Raw genomic sequence first — 22,024 nt, 5'->3', positions numbered from 1 at the left:
CTTCACTCATTTTTTACTCTGTGCTCAGAGGTGCTGTCAGGATGATTTAGTGCTTCAGAACGCTTTGGAGATTGGTGCTCTGTCAAAAGTTTTACACAAGTGCTCCAGACAAATAGCACATACTTAACCTATGTAAATTTAACACTCAAAATGTTTCCAAACCTTCCCTGTTTTGGATAGGAAAGTGCTGCTATAAAGATTAAACCAATTGTATTTTGTCATCTAATAAAGTACCTCTACTTACCTGTAGTCTTTCAAAACTAATTTTACCCATTCTCTTTCTATTCCCAAAGGTTTGCCTGGAGGACTTCGGAATGGAAAGCTTGCCAAGTGTCTCTGCTCCTTGACCAGCAGGAGCCTCAGCAGCAGAAGCAGGCAGGGCTCTGTGGAGGTGGGATCCAGACACGGGTGGTGTACTGCGCCCAGATCGTCGTGGAGCTGGGGACACACCGGCCCAAGGAGGGTGCGTGTGCAGGGGCGCTCTGAAACGCTGGCCTGAGTGCATCTCAGTGGGAGAAACAGCAAGAAAAAAGTTAAAAACATGGAGTCATTGGTGGCCTTTAGCTTGCTGGTGCCCTCCTGGTGTCCACGCTCACACAGGGAGGTGCTGTGGGCACCAGAGGGAGCCCTGAGGAGCTGCCAGGAGCCGCAGCCTCCGGGGATGAATTGCTGCCAGTTCTGTTGTTCGCTTCATTGGGAGAGTTACAAAGGATGAAGGAACTAAATTATGCTTGGAGTTGACTTTTCTTCTTCTGTCATATATCAGGAAACCCAGCCCCTTGGTAGCTGAGTGCACTTATCTGTAGTGTAGTCTTAGTTTAGAATATAAAACAGGTTGTCACACACCATTCCGGATATGGCTTTAGCCTCTGCTTCAGGCTGATACACAATCTTTCTTGTGATTTGAAGGGGAAAGCAAAAATAATATTGTCACAACTTTTGAGCAGACAGACGGGTTTTGGACACTGGAAGTGAGTTATATTTCCTTTAGAAGAATAATAAGTAGTTACAGATTCACAATGAATAATTCATCATAGGCTGTTTTATTTACTCAATGTGGTGCTCTTGCAGAAGGCGTTTTTGAGCTGAGATGTAAGATAATAACAACACAGTATTGTATCTTAGATTTTTTTACTTAGAGAGGAGAAGCAAGAGTTTCCTGGATGCCCAGTGTGTGTCCCAGCATCCCTCACATACTCTGAGGTCATGGAAAACCAGGCCTGTTTTTATTCAGTCCATGCACAGTGGCTGATTCACCTCTCCCAGACATCTGGCACTCCTGTGCTCTCCCAGCACAACTCCTCTCTCTTGTTCCACACAAGTGTGGACTTTCAGAGTTAGCAAAGTGCTGTTGATAAAAGGTGTGTGGCATTTATTGACTTTCTTTATCCTTCTGAGCTCTCCTGTGTTCCTTGCAGCCACTGTGAGGCAGGTTGGTGAGCAGAGAGCTTGAACTGACTTCATTCACACTTTATACTTTGTCAGAATTGTGAATTTCTCAGCAAGACTAGAGGAGTGCCTCTGAATTCCTTGAGCATTTACAGATCTCATGACCAGAGTGGTGCTGCATACCCAGTGTGTGACCTACCTGCAGATTTTTCCCTTGCTCAAAGTTCAGTTCAGCTTAAAAGTTGCAAGCCCTCTCCTCAACTAAAAAAACCCCACAAACCCTGGGATATCTCTTCCTTGTATTTACACTTCTAATCTTTAAAAGAAAAATTCATATAGTCAGCTGGAAAAACCCAGCTGTGCAGAGCAATTGTACTAGTTATAAACTATTACAGTAATTTCAAAGCAGTAGTGCAGATGTACAGTAATGCTTGGAAAGTGAAAATCCCATCTACTGTCAGCACAGTGACATGCAAATGGAACAGGGAAAGCCTTCCCTGTTATCCCTCCTCATCCCATCCTCATCATAATATTCAGTGTGTCTCATTTACTAGCTGACTAATTTTTGTTCTTTGAATAAATAAAGAATTACATATATTTTTGCTTTTTTCGTTTGGCAGTCAGAACTGGCAGAATGGTTTTATTTATCACTATCTCATCTTTTACTGTACCAATTTTCCAGTGATGAGAAGATGAAGAAATTAATTCTCTATGTATAAGCAAATATAGTGTCTAATTGCTACCATCAAAAGCACAGTAATTTTTCTTTCTTCACCTCTTGAGTGTCCTTAAAGGGATCATTCAGGAGTCAAACAAGCAAGTCTAATGGAACATTACCATCCATCACAGTTGTTATTCTTCTGGTTACTTCCAAAGAGAATTTGGAGCTGGGCCCAATGACATATGTGAAAGAAGATTTTGTCCCGTGGTCTCTCCAGCAGCATTCTGGGATACAATATGTTGAATCCTAGTTGGAGACAGGTACCATCTGTGATGTGTTTATACATACTGCTCAAAGCTCTTTTATCCCCCAAGGATGTCTCTCCCATTTTTTTATTTGCCTAGTCTTCCCATCTATTTCTTCTTTTATTAAAATGTGTGTTTGGAAAGGAAGCACCTGTTTCCTTGAGCCCCTATATATCAGCTGTTCAGAAGGTTAAGTCGACTGAAATCTTTCTGTATTTTGATTATAAGGTTCCAACTTGAAGACACTGAAAATGGAAAACTCTCACTCAGGTATTACTTTAAGAAATGCATTGATAAGATTTCATATTTTTCTCCCCCAAGAGGTGACCTAACTAAGAAATCCCTGTCTTGTTCCAAGTGAAGTTATATGTTTCCTAAGCCTTGAGGAGGATGTTCATGCTATTAATATGAGTATTTGGAAGGAAAAGATATTGCAGTCTTTGAAGTGCTTGGTAATATTCCTGCATTCTGAGGCTGTTACAGCTGAATTTACATTGGTATATGTGTAAAGTGCTGTGCAGTTCAGAGGTCTGTGAATGTAGGTAACCCTAAGTGAAGAGACTGTGCTGATTTTAATGCTGACTGTTCTGTCCAAGGAGTCCAATCCCTCCTCACCTGGGAGGCTTTTGTTAATTTAGGCTGAACTTTAACATGATTACATTTCTACAGATCCTGCTGTCTTTAAGTATCTCACTGAATTTTAACATGTTAAAATTTATAATGCTTAATTTTCACAAAGATGTTGTAATCTAGTAATTCCAGAGATGGAAGTAGCAAATCTGTGTGTTTGAAATGATGTTGCTTTTAAAGAGGAGACACATTTTGCACAAAAAGTAGCACAGAATATGGAAGTGAGCTGCTTGTGGTACAGCCCTTTCTGCCCTTCAACTGTGATATTCCTTCATCCCTCTGCCTGGAATCCCATTTTTGGAACAAACTGTAGGAATGGTAGTGACCACCCTTCTTTGTACTTCTTTTTAAAATTAAGTCTGTTCACTCATATGAAAACTCTCTTAAGCAAAGTAGAGATGCACATTTATTTTGAAAGCCAGACACTGCTACCATAGGACAAACATGCTTTCTTCTCCTCTATAACTGGGCTTACAAAAAGAGAGAAGATTTTTGGGGTTTTATGAAATTTTATCTGAAATGTATTGATCCATAATAAATTTTAATTGATCTGGGTGAATATCACTAACTAACAATCCCTGTATACTAACAAAAAAAGACATCTGGTATTGAAGAATATTATGCAACAATCTGTTTATGAAACCTCTCCTTGTTTGGCAGTACAGCTCTCCTCTCAATAAATTATTCCAGTGATATGGGAATGAAAATTTCTCTTAGAATCTGGGACTGGTCTGTATCTATGTTCAAACAGTTAATAAACATATGTAGTTCTTAGATTTAATTTTCTTTTTACCTTCTTTTCTGAAGACCAGGGAGTATCTTTCTGTTTTCTAATTAATTTTGCTTTTTGGCTTTATCTGGAAACTGTATCTCTTTCTCAGTAGTCTGGGAGATGGCAGTCTCTATAAAATACTCCAGAAGTATTTCCTCTCTTCTCTGAACTACTTACCTGCTGTCTCTAGTGGCTGGGATTGCTGCTCTTTCCATATTTTCTGTAGGTTTCTAACTAGGGTTCTGTCTGCCCTGTCATTCTTCCATAAAATTTGTACCTTATATATCTTGACATTTTTCCTTTTTTACTTGTTTGAATGAGATCAAATTCACATCTTTGCTTTCAGAATTTTCTTAGAGTGTTTTGGGAGCCTGTCTGCTTAAGTTTTAATTATAGGACTGAAAAGACCTTTGAAATAAGGCTTTGCTTCCTTGAATCCTCTTTATTGTTTACTCTGCATAGTAAATTTGGCTAATAAAATGTATCTCTTACTACCTGCTCAGCAGAAATCATTGCAGGTTCCTGTCTTCTTAATCTTTGTTATTACATCTGAAAATCCACATAAAATTCTCATGCCTGTGCAAGGCTCTAAAGTTTTGTTTACGTTTTTTTGCTTAATGAGTTGATCATATTTGTCTCCATGTATTTGTTTTTATTTGAGCTTTAATTTCAATAGCAGGTATGTGACACAGTTGTGCCTTCATTGTTTTTGGACAGCTTTTAGTGTTACCCTTCAAAACTATTTTGTGCAGAAGTCTCTATTATTTTTATATTCCTCTTTCCTTTGAGAGACATTCAACCCTCACCTGTTAGCAGACATAGTACCTTGCCTTACTCCCCTGCAGTTCCCCTATCCTAATTTTTGCTTTATTTTTAGGATACAATTCCACCTGGTTCATTTTACATCAGATTGGTTTTTTATAAACTTGTGTGTCGCCAGCTGTAGCAGCAAAACCTCCTTTAGTCTGTTTACAGCTGAGGACTTGGAAAATCCTCAAGTACCTGTTCAGGTCTAATGGTTACTCTCTGATCCATCCCTCTGTGTATTCCCTTATGTAGTTTTGTCTTACAAGCCCCTTTACTGGCAGAATCACAAAATGGTCTGAAGCTGAAACTGGTCCCCTGCACTTTCATCTAAGTCCTACTTCTACGAGTCTCAAAATGATTATTTTATGGCCTTTATGCATTCTTGTTTTCCTCAAAATATTGAACTTTCTCCCTGCTGCTGATAGACAAAATTGCCTATTCCTTTCTTATCTGATGAGTGTTTTTTTCAGACTCTTCTTGATTCCCATATGGGAAATATTTTGGCCTTGTGTTTTGTTTTTCAGATATTGGTGCCTTTTTAGACTTGCACAGAGATTGATTTGAGGAGTCCTTTCGTAGATATGTTATTCTCTATTTATTTTCCTCCCTTTCTTTCTGCCCTATTGTCTTATTTAGCTCCAAAATGTGCTGTTTTACCTCCTTTGCTCTGCTTCCTAATGAGGATGCCACAATTTTTTCCCTGCAAGCTCTTTGTTCTGCTCTGAATCATGACCTTCCAATGTGTGTCTCCTGGGGGATTAGTGTTTCAAACTGGTGCATGTGGCATCTGTTCAGGAAACTCTGGTTTTGGGAAGAGGACAGTGCCAGTGGAAAGCCCAGTTTGAACATTCCACCATCCCTTTTCTTGTGGAGCACCAGGTCCAGCTCTTCAGGAAGTGGAAGTTGGTTGTGCAGGTTGTTGTCATTTATGGCTTTTGCCATCCTGCATGTTGGATGTGCATCCTGCATACAAAGGACTGTGTTGATGAAGATAAGCTGCCTGTGGAGTTTAGGAGTTAATGCAGGTTATGCCCTGTTGGAGTGAACTCTGTGTGGAGTGTGCACACTTTTTTTTTTTTTTTTTTTGTAAATTTATGCTGGTGAAACTGCAGGAATGAGAAGATTAATTTACTCTATGGAAATTAGAATTTTAGGACTTTGATGTTTAAATCCTGTTTTCCTTGTCTGGTTTATGAAATTGAAAAGGAATAGGTTAGAATATATTAGTAATGAGAAAACTTGACTAGGACTGTAGGAGGGAGAGAAATAATGGTCAGCAGTGGTGTGAAAAAAGCTTTGTTGAGCTGCTCCTGGTGCAGCAACAGGAGCATCCAGCCTGGAGCTTGGCTGACCTGAATCAGCTAGAAGGCAGATTCTCAGGTGAAACCTCTCCCCCCTAAGGATCCCTCTCATCCCAAACTAGTTATTTATCACTGGGATGGCTGTATTGGCTTGAAAAGATGAGAAATACACCTCTGAAGTGTGAAATATATTCAGGGAAGTCTGTATCAGATTTATATTGCTGTGATGCCAAGTTATTGATCTGTAAGCTCACCAAATGCTGAGCAGATTTATGAGATACAACTCACATAATGGAAAAATAAATATGTAACAGCTGGCTTCTTCAGGGGAAACCCTGTAGAAGCAGGAGAGGAAATGATTTTATTCAGATTGTTGTAGTGCTTGACAGTGGTATTTAAATGTGCATTTCAAAAATTTGAGTTTGAATCCATTAAGAAAGAAAAAAAACCATTTTCCCTAATGTCTTTCAGAGGTCCAATAATTTTAATTCTTTCATATCTTTAATTAAACTAAAATGAAGTGAATAATGTTTAAAAAGACTTGGACAGTGAAAAAAAATGAGCCTTTTAAGAGGTGCCTTATAAAAAATATGCCTTTTTTTTGTCAATAAGCTATTTGCTATGACCCTGAATAGTTATCACTTTATAAATGCCTGAATTTGTTTAGCTGGCTGTGGTATGCAGCAAATAATGTGTTGCCCAGTGAGTTCACGTGAGATTCTAGGTTTTAGTCCAGGCTTTTATCTTTGCAAGCTAACATTTTAATTGCATCTGTGTTTTTATAATTATTTCCTGCCACTGGATTAATTCCCTCCCAGACAGTGATGGTTTGTTCTGTGTAATTTTGTCCTGCTGCTGTTCTGAGGCTGGGGAGCTGCATTGTGTTAAGACAATAACAGGGAGAGAGATGAAAAATTAAAAGGATTTGTGTGCACGAGGCTGCGCCACAAACTGGGACACTGGGGAGAGAGGAGGAAGCCAGAGGTGTCTGGAGCAGGGGACAGTGGAGATAAATGCAGTTTGTGTGCCAAGGCCAGCCTGGCTGCTCCCAGCATCCGAGTCACCAGCTCAGCTTTGGGCCGCCTGTGCCACATCCCGGTGTCCCAGGCACATCCACAGAGGGGCTTTTGTTGTGCCACTCACAGAAGAGGTTCCTCCTTCCTGTGGAATTGTTGGGAGTTTAGCTGCTAGAAAATGGAAAAGTACAAAACCATGGGTAATTCCAAGTCCTGCACCTGCACAGATAGCAGTGTTCTTGGGCCTAGTTGTGGTAGGATAACAAACAGTGAAAGAGACATGAGAAAAGAGAGATGTAACCCCTAAGGAATGAGGAAGAGTTGATAGTATAGTTTAACCAATAGATTGCTTAGCTTACAGAATATTCATAAGCTTATTACTCGCTGTATAAGTGTCTGATGCTCTCTTCAATAAACAGAATTTGCTTATCACTCATATTGAGTGTCTGAGTCTCCCCTCACCGACAAATGGCTCGACCCTGGCAAAGGCCCTCATTTTTCTGTGACATGGAATGAATGCTGAACACAGCAGTGGGCAGAGCTCACACTCTTACAAGGCTTTCATGAAGTTTTCATGGATTTTCTTCCTGTTTCGTAGGTTTCCTTCCTTGTTTTCCTTGTTTTGTCTCTCACCCTGTCTGGTGGTCTGTTCCAGCGATTTTCAACATTTTCTGGCTAACAGCCAAAAGGCTCAAATATCCTGCAGAATCTTTTTTTTGCTCTCCATCATTGGCTTTGCTGCCATCCCAGCATCCCTGTTGCCTCTGCTGTTTTTCCTGGACACAGTTAATGAATTGTCACCTCTGATCTGCTCAGTCATGTGGCTGCTGGTGGGGAGCCCCGTGCTCACTCTGAATGTTTGCCAGATATGTAGAGTGTTGTTAATCTCCACAAGTTCTGCTGTAGCAAAACAATGCAGTATCCCAGCTGAGATCATAGTCCTGTTGAGCAGCAGAGGGAGGACACAGGGATACTTTTTGTCTGTGTCACTTTAATAAAATTGTGAGGATTTTTATTGTTCTGAAATGCATTAAGCCATTGTTGCTCTTGGCAATCCACTATTAACCCTCTTTCATGCTGTGATTAGCCTTCTATTCATACGTTGTTCCTTGTCTATTAAATGGATTTTAATTGAAAATAGGCCTCCAACTTTGTACTTAGTGGCTTCAAAACTAATTGATTTTTCCTGAAAGCATAAAGGAACCCTTTCCATCAGACATGGGGTGCATTAGGCCCTTAATGGAGGGGTGCAAGGGACTGGGGTTGGTGCCATTTCCAGGCTGGTCAGATGGCATTCACCACTTTTCCCTTGTGCAGTGTTTTGTTTTTGCAATAAAAATGTCTTTCAGGTTAGAGAAATTGCTTGCAAATGTTGTGCTGGGTTTACCCCTATTGTGTTTTACACATGAAGGTGTTTTTATAACATAACTCGCTCCTCTGTGGTTTTCTCAAGTCATTTCCCTTTGTATTGATCCAAGTGTCTTTGGTTTATAAGTCCCAGCAAAGGCAGTAAGAGCTTTCACAAGGATATGCCATCCCTTTCTCGTGGCTGCCTTGTATCCTGGCAATCTTCAATTTGGATTAGTTTTGCCATATGGTAAACATTTGGATTTATTGCCTTGAGAATTGAGTATTACCTGAAATATGTAAGAGGCAAACCTGATAATCTTTGTGTGTATTCCAGATATATTAGTGATATTTAGAAAAATCTCATTTTGGTTTTAGTTAAAAAATACTTGGGTTTTCACTGTAAAAGGAAAATGTAGTTAAAGTCCAGGAAAAAAGTGTTATTTACCTCCTGAGGAGTTGAAAAACCATATTTGACAGGACCCCCTGCAAATAAAATGCCATCCTATGCATTTCTGCCTCTTGTTTGGTCAGCATTGCTTTTAACATAGTGTGAGTATGTGTGCCTGCAAGGATCTGTCCACATGACTCTATTCAAAGATAATTTATTTATTGGCTTAAAATTGCATTATGGAAATAATCATATCAGAGCTGATTTCCTCTTCCTCCAAATCATTACCTCAGTAAAAATATATAGGGAAACAAGACACTTTAGAACCCAATTTATTATCTCCTGCTGGTAGCAATAACCTGAAAATAACAGCAAATAGTAAAATTCAAACTTGAGGCAAGACACTGGTGCTGGGAACAGCTGCAGTTGCATTTATAAAGGATAGATTCAATATAACAGCTATAGAAATGTGCAATGTTTCAGAGGCTGCCAGATTAGTACTTGATTGCTTTTTCAAGTTTATTCTATAGATTGGGAAGAACACAGGATTTTAAAAGGTATGAACAAGTGTCATAAATAAGCTGCTACTTGAATCAGAGATGTTTCCTCCCCCTCCCACTCTGCTTTCCTGGCTTCTGCCTTTCACCTTCCTCCAAAAACGTGGCTAAGGTTGTTCCAAGGAAAATAATTACACAAAAAGCACTTTTTCTGTATGAATGCAGGAAAATGCCACTACAGAGTCAATTATTGAACGAAATCAGAAGGCTGGCCCATTCCTAAAGACACACCTGGCGGCTCTGTTCATTTATCCTAGACATAATGTCAGGTTTGTTCCCTGAGCAGGACATGCCCAGCCAGGCTGCCTGTGCCATTTGGAGGCTGCAGTGTGTGAGAATTTTGGCATTTAAAGGGTTCACAGAAACATTTCCCCTTATCATTCCTTTATAATTAAAAAAAAAGAGAAATTTGTTAGAGTATAAAAGAATGACAGTAGAAAATCACATTAAGCTTTGAAATAAACCAGATAGAAACCCGAGTTTTTAATCAAATGGCTGAAGAAGGAATGAAATTCTGTTTTAAAGAGGACCCTGCTGGTTCATCCTGTCACTCTGGGTGGAAACTGTCTCTCTATACCTGCCAGGTGTTGGAAAAGGATGGCATTGTATATGCATTTATCATTACAGCTTGGGTTTTTTGTTCTGGTCTTATTCCTGAAGACTGACTGGAGGACTGCAGTCAGTGTAGAGTGAGGAGCAGAAGCTGGCACTGACTCGGAATGTATTTGGATATTTGATCAGAATGGTATTTTCTGATTTACCTTTTATAGAATGCAAAGAACTATGTAAGGAAGTGAGCAAACAAGCAGCCTTATTCCAGTGCCAAATGGGAAACATTTCCTGGGAAAAGAGCTCCCAGGGCTGGAATTAAACAGGGCATCAGCCCAAGAAAGGAAGAGGAGCAGGAGGGTGGTTGGGGGCAGGAGGCAGGAATTTCCATCAGAATGGGAAGAAGTCATCCATGAATGTGGGATGAATGGTAGCCCCTTTGACTTTTTGTAATCAATTTTTCTTGATTTTTTTAATCCAAAATCAATTTTAAATCATCTTGGGTGCACTGGTTGGTTTTCAAAGCAGGAGAACCATCCAGCTGTATCTAGGCTTCCACATTTAAATAGTTAAATTCAGTATAGAAACAACCTAAAAATCATTGGGGAGGGAAGAGCCATTCCTGGCAAAAACACCTTGAGTTAGAGCAAAGCAGGACTGGACTTTATTCCTTGAGTTGACCATTTGTACTCAGTTTTATTTCCTTTCATTTCTCTGAGTGAACTTCCAGAAAACTGATACAGTTTTGTAAAGCTTGATGCTGAGAGGCAGGTTAAGCCATGCATGAGACTTCTTGGTAAAATAAATACTCTTATCCTTAAAACTCTAATATTTATCTCATTCTGTCTGTCACTTCACTTGCAAGGTTTCTAGAAAAGGTCTCTTTATGTGAGCATTCAGGTGAATTGGATTTATGCCACCTTGTTCTAATCTTTAAATGAACATGTCAAAGGCCTTACAGGGTCTGAGAAAACATTCAGAAAATGGTCTTTTTTACCAATATATTATCTTTCAGCTTAAAATTAAATCACACTATTGTTTAATCCTATTATTCTGATGAGTTGGAATCATAAGCACTGATATTGGTCTGAACATCACTTCAGACTGATAGGTCTCAACTCAGCTTCAGGATGTGCAAATCAGAATTCAAAGTTGAGAATGTTAAATTCTTGTGTCTAAAAAAAAAAAAGTGTTTTTCTTCAAATGATTAATTTTGAAGAAAATGGTGTAATATCAGAAAAACGAAAGATTACTCATATGTTGGGCATGTTTTTACAAATTCTTTTAAAATCAATTCCATGCATGGAAGCAAAGAAAAACAGACATGAAAAATAAAAATGAGGATAAAACAAACTCAGTAGCTGTAAAAATTAATGAAGTCTTGGTAATGCCATGGCAAAGTAAACTCAAACAAGCCTTTGCCTTTTGAAAGACTGCTTTGATATTGATTTATCTAAAGAGACAGCCAAATTCAGCCCATAATGTAATTGAAATGCAATATCATATAATGACTCAGAGGACAGATTTAAGAGTCTTTCTTTCCCTTTCTTTTCCTTCCTCCCCCTGCCCCAAATAAAAAGGTGAGAGAAGTTAATTGAATCTAGAAATCTCTTATGATAAATGAAAATAGAAAGAGAGTCAACTTTCCAAATCCATTGTCAGTATCAACTAAACTGGAGCTTGGCAGGGTTTGGGATTGGCTCCTTTCTGGGATAAAGAGGATCCATGGGTGCAAGCTCAGGTAAATGTCTCTCCTCTCAGGCAGGAAAGGTGCTTTGTGCTTGTGTCTGTGTAGAATGATCTGAGAGCTCTGCTCAGTTTTAGTGGAAATAGATGAAAAAATCCCAAGGTCTGGACACTGCATCCATAATCCAGAGATGGCAGAGCCCTGAAGGGCATGGAAATGGGGAGAGTCCCCTGTGCTTGGGATTTACTCACCTGCCTCTGCCTGGCTCCCAATTGCAGTGGGAGCTTTTTAGGTTCCCTGCTTAGGTGTCTTTCTCTTCAGCTCTGTATGAAGAGATCTCCTTGGCCATAAATGTGGGGATTGGATCCTGGTTTGTTACTCCAGCACTGCTGAAAATCAGCACTCAATCTAGTTTTAAAGGACCTTATTACCACTAAGCATAGTCTCAACTGGCTTGCTGAATAAGTGTGGTTTAGATAAAACTCTTAAGTGCCTTTCTGAACACAGGATTAACTTTTTGCCCTGGGAGATAAGACCATGAAAAATCACTGGATTTTGGTGCATTCTGGAAAACTAAGACCAGCAGGACAGAGTTACAACCTTGATTTTCTTTTTTCCTTTTTTTTCCTTTCCCTCAGTTGCCAGACCCGTGGATGGGAAGCTTTGCCAGGGTGCTGCCCCTGCCAGCTCCCAGCTGTGCCAGCTGCCATGCCGGGCCGAGTGCGCGGTGTCCCCGTGGGCGCCGTGGGGTCCCTGCCTGCCCGAGAGCTGCCAGCACCGCCACGGAGGCAGAGGTGAGCGGGACTGCAAAAGCAGGGCTGTCACACTGGACACTGGGGGCTGATGTGCTTTTTAAAAAATAATTAATCTAACACAGGATGAAGCTCTTGGGTGTGCGTAGTGGAATCTGACCTTTAAAAGGTTTTTGCCATAATTCATGTGAGAAGAAAAAGTAAGATTTTTATTCAAGCTGATTCAGGTGCTTTTGTCCTGCACTGAACTTGTGCAGGATGATCTCTTGGGCCAGCAGCTGCCCCTCTCTGATCCCCTTGGAAATCCTACTGCATGCCTGGTTTCCAGGGCAGTGTATCAGGATGGAGGTGCATCCACAGCCCTGAAATCGGGACTCAGGTGGACCCAAGAGGTTGTTCTCATTGTTGTGGGTTTGGTTTAAATTCCTGGAAGAAGGATGTGCAAATGTAATTCAACCTCCCCTGGATTTTAATTGAAAGCTGTACATGTTTGTTACTGTGACACATTGAGACTCCTCACAGAGCCTTTCCTAAGGCTCTAAGTTGGAAAGATGGTTCTTGGAGTGCATGTCAGGGAATGGATATTATTGTTTAGAAATTAAGCTCTTCTGAAAACTGCTTAAGTATGTGAAATGATTTCAACTGGTCAAAAACTTTCAAACAAAAAGCGAAATAATAAAAAATAATAATAATTGCAGAAGCACTTAATGTTTAAATTGTTTTGAATAATTTCTTTTTGCTGATTTGAGAACTGTGGAAGTTTGATCTGTTATATTCTCTGCAATGTTTTATTTTTAATTTTATTTTCTGTTTCATGACCAAAGCATTTCCGTGAGGCTTCTTCTAATGCTGTATATTTGCCCCTGCTCCAAGACTGTCAGAGGAAAAACCCACATGTATTTTTTTCTGCCTTTTTCTTAGAATTCTGTGTCATTTACATAACAACTTGCTGAAAGATACTTGTGTATTAGTTCTGCATTGTATATAGCAACATGACTTTTGGTTTTATTCAGAAGGAGGTAGATTATGTAATCAATTCTATGATTATTTCTGTAACCTTTTTCTTCCACTTTACATTTGAATCTTCCAGTTTAATAGGATGTCATTTCAAAGAGGTCTGATATGTATTATGTATCAGAAAACCTTATGCCTTCATGAAACAGAATACTAATTTCTTAGTAAACTGTTCTGCTGTGTCTCAAAACAAATCCTTTCGTTAGTGGATTCCCAGGCAGAATGGAGATGTCATTTATATCTTCAGTTCCTTAACTGTTCCTCTCTTTATGTTAATGCTGTTATAACATTAATATATGCATTGGTGGTAGATTTCTATATCCTGACATGTGTACTTCTATCTAATGCTGATGGAAGGGGAAAAAAATGTGAAAAATGTGAGTTTTTGGAATCCTTTGCACACTGTTAGATTTTGCATGCCTGGACACCTACAGTGCTGTCCCAGTCAACCCAATTTGTAAATATTATTCACTTGTTTGTCTTTAAATCCCCCAGCTCCAGATGCCTCATATAGTCCTCCAACTACTAGATTATTGCATAAATATTTATTTCTGTTGTCCAGTTAATGCAGCTGTGCTTTTTCCAGGCTTTAGGATGAGGCAAAGGCAGGTGGTGGTGGATCCAGTGGGCGCCCTGGCGGGCTGTCCTCATTTGGCGGAGTCCATCCCGTGTGAGGACGCGCGGTGCCACGAGTGGGAGGTGTCGGAGGGAGCCTGTGTGACCGACCATGGGCACTGTGGGCCTGGGCACCGTGTTCTCAAGGCTGTCTGCAGGAGCAGGAAAGGTGAGCTGGGCTCTGCTCTTAAATACCCCGTGGATTTTTGTGCCTCCTAAAATGACGTTTTGTTCCAGAGCGATTGGCGCTTATGTATGATGGCTCCTTACTGAATTTTTTATTAAACTTTCAGATTTTTGAGTTGGCTGTTTTGCTCCTCAAAGCCTGGGGCTGGTAGAACCAAGGATTTTGCCTGGAGCCTTCTGTTCCGTTTTATCCTAAAGGGAATGGCTCACCAGAGCAGGTTCTGTATTGTCATTTCTGGCCTTTTTACCACAAAAGTGGGATATTTGTACTAAATGAGGGCTCTCACTGAGGCCAGCAGCTCCATGGTCATTTAGAATATCAATCCAGCTCCCAGAAACTCTGGTTTTAGCCTGTGGTCTGAATAATTCTCTCATTGGGATAACACTGTTACAGTCACGAGCAGGGATGCTCCGTTGTGCTGCCAGAATTAATACAGGTCTGAGATGTAAATGAAATGATTGTACTGAGTAATCCTTCCCTTGGCAGCAGTTTGAGACCTGCAGAGTGTTCAGTGTACAAGTTGCTAATAATGAATAAGTACATTTTTATGTGACGTTTACAAACAGCCAGCAAGATGTTATTTCTTGTGTGTGGTTTGAACCTCAGCCAAAAGTTTCATTTCTTGATAAGGTCACTGTTGTCAGATCTTTAGATTCAATTACATGGAGCACAATTTTGCAGTCCTTAGTCACAGCAAGACTGTGCTATCATTTCAAAAGTGGCAAAACTGTGCAACTTTAGAGCCTGATATTGTATCTGAAATGGAGAATTACTCTTTTACAATTTCAGGGTGATAACAAGTGGTTAATTGGTAAGTGGTTAATATAGTGGGTTGTTTACGAGGCACTAGAACCTGGTAGAGAGAAATAATGGCTGCTTTGTCTGAGAAGCACAGATTCCCTTGAAATATATTTAAATCTGTGTGGTTTTCTTGTCAGTTTGTGAGAACGGGGGGGAATAAAAGAAATCTTCATCTGTTACAAAATGACACAGTTAGAATGTCAAGGAGAGCAAAGAGCTCACTCTGAATTTTGCCCGAGTGGTCTCTGCTGGTGTGTGATGATTCCTGGAGGTCCAGGCCAGCAGGATGAGTGCAGGTGGAGGATGGCATTGCTGAGGAGCACCATGCACTTCACACTGCTGAGGCTGTGCCAGCATCCATCTCTGTGCCCCAGCTTGTGCTGGGACAGAAAGTGTGTTCCTTGGCAGGTGCTCACTGATCTCTGATCAAACTGTTCTCTGTCGCTATGATCCTTCAGAAGCCAGGCCTTTGAAGTGTCTCTCTTTCACTCAATTGTTCAACAAGGTGTTGGAAGTCTCACAACATGCTTTTCATTTCAGTTATTCTGTGCATGTTCTAGTTACAAAAAAAAAAAATATTTGGTGGGACAGTCTTCCTACTCCGCTAGCCTGAGACAAACATTGTTACTAGATGTGATCAGGGCCCACTTAAAACTGAGAAGGTTTCACCAGGAAATGTGAAGGGAGGTTACCAGGCAGGTTGGAATCACTGCTTAATATTACTCTGTAGACTTTCTGAAGTCTTGATTGAGTATGAGAGGTCTGGAAGAGTCCTTACAATTGAAGCTGGAAAAAGAGTCACATTATTTCTTCTCTCAATTCACTAACGTAGTTGCTTTGTTCATAACCTTATTTATTTCCTTCTGTAATGTTCTTTTACCTAGATTTCCTTTGCAAAAAGTAGTCTGCTTTGCTTTTGGATAGAAGTTGGAGTAAGTGTCAGCTTTGCTTAATGTGTTTTACTTGGAGTAGCTGGTTAGTTGGCAGTAGGAGGCCAGAAGGGAATTATGTTAAACTGAGATGTGTCATTTACAGGTGAAATAGCATGAGGTCTTTGTCCATGCTTAGCATTGTACACATGCTCAGTATTCTGTGCAAGCAATGGCCCTGCTGAAAGCTGTGTTGTGTGCTGCTATTTTCATTTACTTAAGTGTCTTTTGTAGAATTCAGCTCAAAAATCCAGTGATTTATCCAGTCATTCTGTCATCCATGCTTGGCATTATTGCTCAGCATTCCTACTGAATGCCTGAAGGGATGAAAAAAAAATTTTTTGGAACCTGTTAAATGCCAAATCCAGTATATCATCAACTTAACAGTTCATTTGGGCCTGGAGTGTGTTGATTAGGGTACTTTGGGTTGTCTCTGTATCCCTGCCAGCAAGATGCCTTCATTTTCATGTAAATGCCAAACTTTGTGGTGTGGTGCTCTCCTCGTGTTGCTGCAGTCTGCTCCCTTCTCTTCATGAGCAGTTTCTGTGCTGTTGGTGTCAGCTGTGCTGCAGAAGGGTTTTCCACCAGGCTTCGTGTCCTTCCCTCCCTTCTCCATCCTCAGTGGCTGAACCCATGTCCTTCATAACCTGTGCTTTTCTGTGTCACACTGGGCTCTTCATGGCTCAGACACAGGAGGCCTTTTCCATGTGGAGTCTGTTTTTTCACTTGCCAAAAAGGAGCTTTTGGCCACCACATTTTCCTTCTCCCATGTACTGTCCACGGTGCCAGCCCATGCCATGAGAGAGGTGAGTGGGGTGCAGGGGCTAGAGAATCTCTCTCACCAGCTGAAGCCTCACCTTTGAATCCCTTGTAGTCTCCTGTCCTTCCATGGTAAAGAGCCATCATTTCTGGTGAGATTGTTACACTGGGCTGGGTAACAAACTGCTGCTGGCCTGAGCTGGAGCTTGGGCAACTTGGGAACAAGTCACAGCTGGGTCAAGCTCTGATTTGTGGGGTTTCTCTGAAGGCTTCCCTCTCTGTGTAAGGGCTTGTGTGAAGTTCCATGATATAACACTTGTGCTCAGCCCAGAGGTACAGAAATGGCTTTTTGCTTCTTAAATAGGTTAATTTGTAATGGTGAAGTGGTTCCACAGAGCACATACTATGGGCAGCAGGGTTTTATGTAGTAGCTGGAGTCTGTAATTTGTGATTTGCAGTGCTTTAGCACAGATGAGGAGTAATGAGAAGACAATACTAATCTCATTACTTTGTCATTATTAGGTGTCTGCTCCCACCTAGGAGTGTCTCTAATCTCTGTTAATAAGTTACTGAATATGTGCAAGATACTCTTAGTGTCTGGTCCATATCCCTTGAGTGCTTCTCTTCTATATCAACAAAAGGCAGTAGTGTAATAAGTCAAATTAAATTAAATACTGTATAGAAACACAATGTCAAGTAATGGATAGAATAGAAAAAGAGTTCTTTTGTATGTTTCTTATAAATAAATTTTTTAGGATGGTATCTTTTATTTAGCTGGTGAAGGTCAATAGATATATTTGGGAAAGTCTGTGAAGCCAGAAGAACAGTATAGGAAAATTGATGATAGTACTAAAAATTGGACTGCGTGTGTCATTGGCTACATTGATCTATACTTCAGATAAAAGAATTTATTTGAAAGCTCTTTTTTTATATTTGCAGACACCTCAGGAATTATTTCTGATTTTTCTCAGAGCGGTTGTTTTTGGTTGTTCAACAAGGAATTGAATAATTGCCAATTGCCTTTTTGTAATGTGTTCTTGGGCAGATAGCTGCAATTGTCTGACATTTGATTTTGGGCAGCCTTGATTAACACTGACAAACATTATTGTGCATTGACCAGATGAAAGGAACTCCCTGAAAACTTTCCACTTCACAAAACATGAACGTGGTCAAAACTTTTTCATTTTCAAATGCAGCTGTGCAGTAGCCAATGCTTATTGTGTTTCATTTTTTTAAGAGAATGACCAAAATCATCTTTTGCTTCTTTTGTCTTTGTATGTGGTACAAGCACTTTGAGTGTGGTGGGTCAGGGGATGTTCAGACAGCAGGGCTTGGCTCTGGGTCAGCAGGCAGAACTTCAGACAGGAGTACTTGTCCTTCAGAGGTAATTTCACAGTTGTTTGATTTAGGTGCTACAAAATAGATAAACATGTTGGGTTCAGTCTGATGGAGGAATTCGGGCACTCATTTTATTGGCATTTTCCCATATCTGTTTTAGGCTGCATTGATAACAGAAAATGAGATTGAAGCAAAACAAATGTGGAACCAGACCTTGTTTTCAGAAATGCCTGTTGTGCAGCTTGTGCAGAGCAGTCATTATGGTAAGGAGTACAACCTGAGAACACATACGTAAAAGCAGCTATAACAATAAACTCATGAAATAACAAGTCTGACTCATAAAAGTAACAATTCATTTTCCAAGCATTTTATAAATGTTTCTGACGGTGCCATAAGCAAATTCTTGCCTATTAGCAGTGTTCTTGAGTAGGTCGTAAAATGTTATTATTCAGAATCATACCCACAAGTCATCAATCTATTTCAGTGGAATTCCCATGTCATCATTTATTAATTTGCTTTTGCTTGTTCAGATTCCTACCAGAAGAACTATTAGTAGCAGAGAGGATTTCTCTGAGACAGCAAACAGCGTGGTATCTAAGTAATCAAATATATGAAATAAGTCATACCCAAAGGCTTAATTGTTTTAATCAGAAAATTATTAGCTCAACAACAGGGATTAATGCAAAGGTCATGTGATTTTGCTGTATTCAGGCTCTTCTACTCTACTCCTGGTTAACAAATCTAAGCACAGCTCAAAAGCTGCTGAGTCTTTCTCTCCCTGTACTGTCAGCTTGGGTATCAGGGTTACTTTTGTTTGTGGAAGTTAAAATTAATGGAGAATGGTGTGAGTTGGAAGGGACTTTAGGAATCATCTCATTCTAATCCCCTCTGCCATGGGCAGGCATGCCATGGGTTTGCTTGGGTAAACAATCCAGACTTGTTATAAACGGTGTCTTCATGTTAAGGACAGTATTTATAGCAGTGCTGAATAATCTCTCTGTTCCTTATGCAGAGTTCAGGCCGTGCCAGGGAGATGCAGGTGCTGAGGCAGAGGAGCAGAGCCCGGAGGGGCCCAGGATGCTGCTGACTCTCCCCTGCAGCACCTGAAGGGCTGGCCCTGGGCCTGTCACAAAACCTCCATCCTCAGCACCTCCTGCCTCGCCTGGAGCTCTGAGGCCTCTGGGGGTGTGTGTGCATCCTCCCCAGGCTCAGCTGATAAATGAACAGCACCTGGCAGCTCTCAGGACTCGCAGCTGAGGGGGTGAACCTCCCTGCTATGGACCATCTGCCACAGGGGCGGCTCAGGAGTAAAACACTGCAGCCAGAGGGGTTCTGGCAGTGCTGCTGAGAGGAACTTCAGCACAGCAGTTCTGGTTTGTTTTCCTGTGGCATCTCTTTGGTGCTAGGCAGTTGCAATCTAGAACCTGGTGCTTGCCAAGAAGATAAGAGGATTTTTGTTTTTCAGTGTTAATAGGTTCATTGGAAAAGTACGTTTGGGTTGAAATACATCTGTTTCTGAGTTTCTGTTCCATCTGGCAGTTTTATTTGTAAAACTAGGGAATAGTATTTCAGAGACAAAATGTTTTCTTTCAGCATTTTTTAGATTAAATGATTAATGTTTTGGGGTTTCTTTTGGCAAATGAACTAGTCTTAAAATTAAGAACTCAAAATATTTTTAAAAGAGGTTGTTAGCAAAAGCAAAATATTCCTTTCAGATTAAAACAACATTTTGCCTTACATTGTTTTTTTTTTTCCTAAATCCTCCCCCAATCTCTCTTCAATTCCACTTTAAACATTAGTTTTAGCTTCCTTTTCCCTTTCCCTTCTTTTCTCTCTTTTTTTTTTCCTTTGGTTCAGTGCCCAAACAGAAATCCATTATTCACACAACTCAATTGCCAGAGCAGACACCGAAATCCTGTTGGAATTGAAGCGAGGAGTAAAGGGAAGTAAGGTAATCAAAGCAGTGTTAGTTTAAGATCCAATATTACATTCTGCCAGGGCTTGACAGTGAAGCTCTGCACTCGGAGAAGCTGAAGACTCTTTGGGGGTAGAATATCAGCAGTGCTGTGCTCAGCTGCCTGTCTGTGCTTCCAGGCCAGTGCCAGTGTGTCCTGTGGTCCCCAGGAGTGTCTGTGATCCCTGCTCTGTGCAGAGCATCCCCACCAGTGAGCCTGAGTCCTGCAGGAGGAAGGGGCTGCAGGGGCACAGGGCAGCTGCTTTTCTTCCTCCTCCAGGGCACAAGGGAAGCACCCACCTGACCAGTCCTGTTTGAACAGGAGTCATAGAATCACTTAGGTAGGAAAAGACCTCTTAGAGTCCAGTCTCAGCAAAGCCAAGTTCTTCCCTGGGTAGAGTTCATGATTTTTCATTCTGCAATGGATTGATATAAAGTTAATTTGCAGATTCTGTTCATGCTTCTCAGAGAAAAGATAGACCCTGTTCAATGTACTGAATATAAGTTTGAAATAAGTTCTTTCCTCTTAGTTCCTGAGTGTATCTCACTGTACCCACTGGAGCAGCTGATCCCAAACCAGTGTGTTTTCCTGACTTTTAGAAATACAGATTCTAAAAGGCAACATGCAAAGGTTTCTAGCAGTTAGGTAAGATCCATATTTCTCATTTAGCAGCCATGCAGGAAGAAGGATATTGCAGTGTAGTAGCAGGGCTGAGTATTATGAGTGTTTGAGGAATCCTGAAGCATGATGTGTGAGTTGTTCAGTGGGTTTGGGACCTGTTTCTTGTAGTCATAAAGGTTGATGTTCTTTTTGAGCAGGCTGGTTGTTAACGAGCCAGGTGGAGTGGATTTAGTTGCCTCCATCAAGCCTTACCTTCCAGCAGCTGGTACCATGCCAAATATTTGATGTCTCCTGCTGGAAACATTTAAAAACTCAAAATGCAGATTGTTCCCTGCTCTAGGACTGGTGCACAAGCACTGTGAGGACAGACACTGCCATGTTCAGGAGAATTTACTGTCTTTGAATCCCCTGCTGAAATTGATGTCTGCAAAAGAAGCAGAAGATGAGCTTCAGGTTGATTTTAAGGTAAGCTGCTGGAAAGTTAGAGCTTTCTCTGCTTAGTCACACTTTAACAGTTTTACTTCATTCAAGATTATAGCAAACATGTGCCCTGCCAGCCAAGGAAAAGAGAAATGGAAAAGTCTGTAAATGATTCTTGTAGTAGCTGTGTGTGTAAATAACTTGTCCTGCAGTCAGGAATATTTCTCTAAAATACAGGCTGAGATATCTAGTGCTGGACAGGTGGAAGGTTGTGGGCTGGAATTGTGAGGTTAAACTCAAGCCTGCTCTGATTTATTTTCTTTATCTTTGGTTGCAGATATGTTGCATGATTTCCAGCCCAGCTGTGGCTGTGCTTTTTCAAATGCTGGTGGTGTGTCTTGTGTCAGTCACCCACGAGGCAGCTACACTTACATCCAGTGGTAATTTTAGCTCCTCATATTTGGCCGATGGAGATGTAGTGGGGTTTATCAGGAATAAAGCCAGCTTTCATCCTTCCTGTGCTGTCACTATAAGGTATTACAGCCACCTGTGAACTTATTTTTTCTTGTTGCTGAATAAGTGTAAGCTTGTGGTCAGTGCAGAATGCCCCCAAATGAATTGCTATGCAAAACCACGATTCTTTTCAGTATCTAGTGCTCCTTTTTGGTACCCTCTGTCTCCAAGAGATGTTTTACAAGACTTCAGAGCATTGCTGAAATGGTGAGGGCAAAGGCTGCTTCTTCCCTATGGCTGTTTCAGCAGAGAGGAGCTGGATTTTCAAATACCCAGCTCCCCCTTTGCACTGTGAGAGGGAGCAACAGGTGCTGATGTTTTTTAAGAATTAACCTGAGCTTGTAGGTTAGGAACAAAGGGTCGAGGTAGCCCTTTCAGAAATGGGAGCTATAACATTAAGAAAAATATAAACATCAGTTAATATGGCAAGATCTGTACTGCCCTTTCTTTTTTAAATGTTAAGGAATAAGTTTGACCTATGTTGATCTGAGCCTTGTGATAAAGGTTACCTAAAGAGCAGGGGGGTGTGTGTGACCTGTAGGTCTGTTACTTTGGTGCAAGTGCTTTGAAGAAACTTCATGGAAGGATTAGCATTTATATACCAGGCTAGTGCATATATATGTAGATTAAAACTTTTTTTTAATAAGCTGCTTTTAATGTCTTGGGAACCTTTATGGAGTTTGATGCTTTCTAACCTTTTGATTATGA

The 22,024-nt window shown here is 40.7% G+C and overlaps 1 protein-coding gene across 5 annotated transcripts in view; it reads left to right on the top strand.

Annotated features, from left to right (window-relative positions):
* The window catches only part of THSD7B (thrombospondin type 1 domain containing 7B), a 299,016-nt gene that overhangs the window by 121,157 nt on the left and 155,835 nt on the right, over positions 1 to 22,024 (top strand). For all 5 annotated transcript variants that reach the window (XM_074547892.1, XM_074547895.1, XM_074547893.1 and 2 more), the window contains 3 exons: positions 294 to 463; positions 12,051 to 12,206; positions 13,765 to 13,962. In XM_074547892.1, the coding sequence (XP_074403993.1) occupies positions 294 to 463; positions 12,051 to 12,206; positions 13,765 to 13,962 (524 nt within the window). The remainder of the gene's footprint in view (positions 1 to 293; positions 464 to 12,050; positions 12,207 to 13,764; positions 13,963 to 22,024) is intronic.

Source organism: Zonotrichia albicollis, chromosome 10 (assembly GCF_047830755.1).
Source record: "Zonotrichia albicollis isolate bZonAlb1 chromosome 10, bZonAlb1.hap1, whole genome shotgun sequence".
Taxonomy (NCBI): domain Eukaryota; kingdom Metazoa; phylum Chordata; class Aves; order Passeriformes; family Passerellidae; genus Zonotrichia; species Zonotrichia albicollis.
The sequence above is the reverse complement of the archived record's forward strand: the minus strand, read 5'-3'. Positions and strand labels throughout refer to the sequence as shown.